The sequence below is a fragment of the Phalaenopsis equestris genome, unplaced genomic scaffold (assembly GCF_001263595.1).
Source record: "Phalaenopsis equestris unplaced genomic scaffold, ASM126359v1 Scaffold000820, whole genome shotgun sequence".
In the NCBI taxonomy this organism is placed as follows: domain Eukaryota; kingdom Viridiplantae; phylum Streptophyta; class Magnoliopsida; order Asparagales; family Orchidaceae; genus Phalaenopsis; species Phalaenopsis equestris.
Window position 1 is genome coordinate 79,852 of NW_018165260.1, and position 3,961 is coordinate 83,812.

The window sequence follows — 3,961 nt, forward strand, 5'->3', positions numbered from 1 at the left end:
TATTAACGGATAGGGGGTAACCGCTGCTCTTTCCCAATATATATATATATATATATATATATACATATATATGAGTAATACACATAATAAATTATTAAAATTATAATAGTATATTAATATAGCATATTGTACATAATATTATACTATGAATAATATAAGTTAGCATATGATACATCAGCTACTAAATATTATGTGTATATTCTAATTTCACACTACAACATATTATATAACATGATGTATACATTTTTTTGTGGCTTTATAGTTTCAAAAAAAGAAGAGAGCACCGAATTAAATAACTTTCATACATGCTCAAAGCATATGAAATTGATGTCTACAACAAAACTCATAAATATCATTCTCTTAAAGAAATAAAAATACACCCCACATTTATTCTGAACCAGCCAAAACACTCCAAATTATATCTCATTTCCCATCCCCTCTAACATGCAACAAAAAGGTAAACAACAAATATACATAACAAACTCTCTAGTTATTATATAAAAAACTGAAAATATGAATCAATGAAAGAAAAAGAGAGGAAGCCAGCATAATTGAAACAAAGAGATGCTATCAAGCTAATCTTACTCAATCCATTCCTAAATCAACTTCCTCACTCTTCGTAAATCAGTATAATGCTCAGCAATAAAGTTTAGATTTTTTTTTAAAATACCGTGTCAGTCGTCCTCCAATTTAATGAATAATTATTGCTCTTATTTCTGAGATACAGAGTTTGTAACTGACCTGGAAAGAAGAGGGTGAACAAGAACTACAAAGTGTTCAACACTTCTTTTCTTCTCCAGAAGCGCTCATAAGTCCAGATTCTCATCAAGGCTTGGAAGAGTACAATATAGTTTAAGAAATGTTAGTGTCAAGCTGCAAGTTCTTGACAATTTTTCTGGGTGGACTGATCCAGCCTCTTCCTGGGTATAAATGCAAATAGAATTTTAGCATGTTTTATCATTAGCCACCAGTTATTTGCATGATAGTTTGAATAAATAAAACATGTCGAGGTTAAGTTATGAACAGCAAGATATCATTAAGAAAATTTAACAAACCAAACATAGAAATGAATATACCTTTGTTATAGTGATCAACGCCACAGGAAGATTTACATACATACCACTCAATACCTATGAATTTACATATCTAATACCAAAAGTTCAATTTTTACATATATCTACCAACTTTACCTATGCATCAAAATGTGAATTTCACTTTTAAAAGTCGAAATAGTGGTGTTCTTGTTGTGGTATAAAACATTTGGGTGGTATAAATCTAAAAAGTAAGTTTAGGTCTTAGATATGTAAAATATATAATAATTGGGTGGTATGTATGTAAATTCCCCAAACTAAAAGCTTGAAAAAACTAGTTGTACACAAAAAAAAAAAAATGAAAAATAAAAAACAAAGAATCAATCGATTCTTCAGAAAATCCTGAAGCTTCATGAGATGGTTCATTCTTTTGGTTAAGTGTTAACATGATGGACTAGGTAAGACCTCAAAAAGATGACCCTGCATATGAAATAGGTTTCAATTTGCATAATTGGGTATCGAAGTGTTTTTTGCCCGTGAGGTGAGTCTTAAGCCTCGAAATCAACAAATTGCGCAAAGTAAAAAATATTATAGTAAATTGAAGTATGAAACAAGTAGTAACATATTAATATCCTAATATCAAATTATGAAGCGAGAAGTGTCATAAAAAAATCAGAATAAGATATCAAAGTGGAAAAATAATAAATCAAAATAAGTTTCATGTAATAAGTCCCACTCTCCTGCTCCCAAATGAAATTAAGAACATACAAACCAACAAATATTAGAATTTATAAATTCAAAAGTCCCCAACACCCTTATTGTGATTTTATAAATGTTATGTAATGATGCAATGCTTCTTATTGCAAAGTAACTATTGCATTATAACTTATTTGAACCATATATGAACCTTATCCAAATCCTATTCTAATAATGTTTGAACATATCTTTGAATTAAAACACATGATTCAGATAGAGTATGAACACGGCATAAATTTTTCTAGCATATAATCTCTACCTTGATTGAAGTTTATTTCAACCTTATTATGTTTGAACCACACTCTCGAAAGACAAAAATAATCCGCAATAAAAAACAGAGAAATTTTGGCTTCATTTTTTTTTTTTTTATATCTTTCCCATGGAAACAAAAAGCAAGCATTTCTCTGTGTTAGAAGTTATATTATGAAATAATTAATTTATATTAGTGGTTATGAGGATTAGATTTATTTCCTAATATAATTTTATTTCCTTTCCTATTTTAAATTTATTTTTTTGGATTGAATTTATTTTCTTTCCTTTTTTTATGTTGTTTCTTTTATCTCCAAATAATTAATATGAATTGATTAATTGGAGATATTAGGTATTATATCTTCTTTTTTTTTTTTTACTTCCTATTCTAAGATTCATGTAAGGGTTATTTATACACATTTTTCATATCAATAAAAATATTTTGCATTATTCTAAATTTCAACATAGCATCAGAGCTTAAGTTCGTACCCTAGCCACCGAACCTCCTTCAATAACCGCCAGACTTCCTTCCCGTCATCCTCTGTGTGGGAAGGGAGAGACACTCATCTTTATATTTGAAACGACTTTTGCTTCTTCCGTCCCTGCAAGCCGGTCGGTTCGCCCTTCCCGACCGGAAGATTCAAATCTGTCGGCCTCCAGAAAACAAACAATAGTTTATGTTTCGATTGAAAGCAAACATGAAGATTCAACTTTGCCGACCTTCCATAAAGCAAGCGGCAATTTCCTAGCAGTTTTCTTCATGTTGTCTTTTCCTCCCGTAGAGATCTATTACGTAGAGAATTTACTGTTGTTGGCTTCCCAACAAATGTTTCCCATAAAAAAACTATTGTATATCTAATTTGTAGATCTATAGTCGCCAATTCCCCTAGCTGCCATCATTTTTCACCCTACTGCCACTAGTTCCCTTCTTCCCTATCGGTTTTCTAAAGGTTGTTGTAGGTGATCCTTTCAGCAGGTAGTTTCAGCCGCCGGACCTCCCTCCGTTGAAGAGACGATCCCTGGATTCCAGTCTCGAACCTGCTTGTCGTGGTACAAGAGCGCATATAGAGTGATGAAGTCCTTGAGATCCTCGTTGAGAGTACATCGCGTGGGCAACCAACCGTGGATTATTGCCGCCCTCTCCCCAGCAGCCTCTTCTGGCAAGATTTTTGTCGAACCTCTATCAACCGGCTCTCCCTCTCACCGATGACCCTTTTTCAGATAGGTTGTGTGTCGATGGCTTCTCTGCTATCCCTCCCAGCCGCAAGACTTTCAGTTTGTTCTTCCCTGCAGAACCTTCCCGCTGTTCTTACCCGCAGGACTTTCCTGCAGAAAACAAAGCAATTTTTTTTGCTATTCTTCCCAGTCGCAGGAAACAACACAATTTTCTCTCTAAAATCCATTATTGCTTTTTGTCGTTTCCTGCTATTCTTCCACAAAAATCCAACGTTGGTTCTTGTAGCCTGATCCATTATCGATCATTTCTCCTGCAATATTTTTCCCTCCTTGTGCAGGCGTAAGGGGCAGTTGCGTTTCTAACAGCCCTTTCTCCTATAGCTTTCTCTATCAACAGAATTTCTTAGGTGTGATTTGTTCTTTCTCTCAATTATGGTTCAATCGGAGAGCCATCGCCCATGTTTGGAAAGCGGGATTTTTTCTCTCCAGTGGCACTCCCAACCAAAAAGAAATTATTTTCTCAGACATGTCTTCACAGCAAAAGTGGATAGAGGGGAGGAGCTATTTTTTGTCATTTTTCCCCTCTGCAGGTTTCAACTACTATTTCTTCTTGTAGCAGACTTCCTCCGGTGCCTTTTCTTATATCAGGCTTTCTTTCGGAACTTTTTTCTACAGCAAGCTTCCTCCGGAGCTTTTTCCTGCAGCGGGCCTCCTCCGGAACTTTTTTCCAGCTGCAGTATGCTTCGAAA

General features: G+C 34.3%; 1 protein-coding gene across 2 annotated transcripts in view; it reads right to left on the bottom strand.

Moving 5' to 3' along the window:
- Positions 1-288: 288 nt before the first annotated feature.
- LOC110031456 (ATP-dependent RNA helicase SUV3L, mitochondrial-like) overlaps positions 289-3,961 on the bottom strand; it is a 23,813-nt gene continuing 20,140 nt past the window's right edge. For both annotated transcript variants that reach the window (XM_020734660.1, XM_020734659.1), the window contains one exon: positions 289-920. In XM_020734660.1, coding sequence (XP_020590319.1) covers positions 869-920 — 52 coding nt within the window. In that variant the 3' untranslated portion in view covers positions 289-868. The remainder of the gene's footprint in view (positions 921-3,961) is intronic.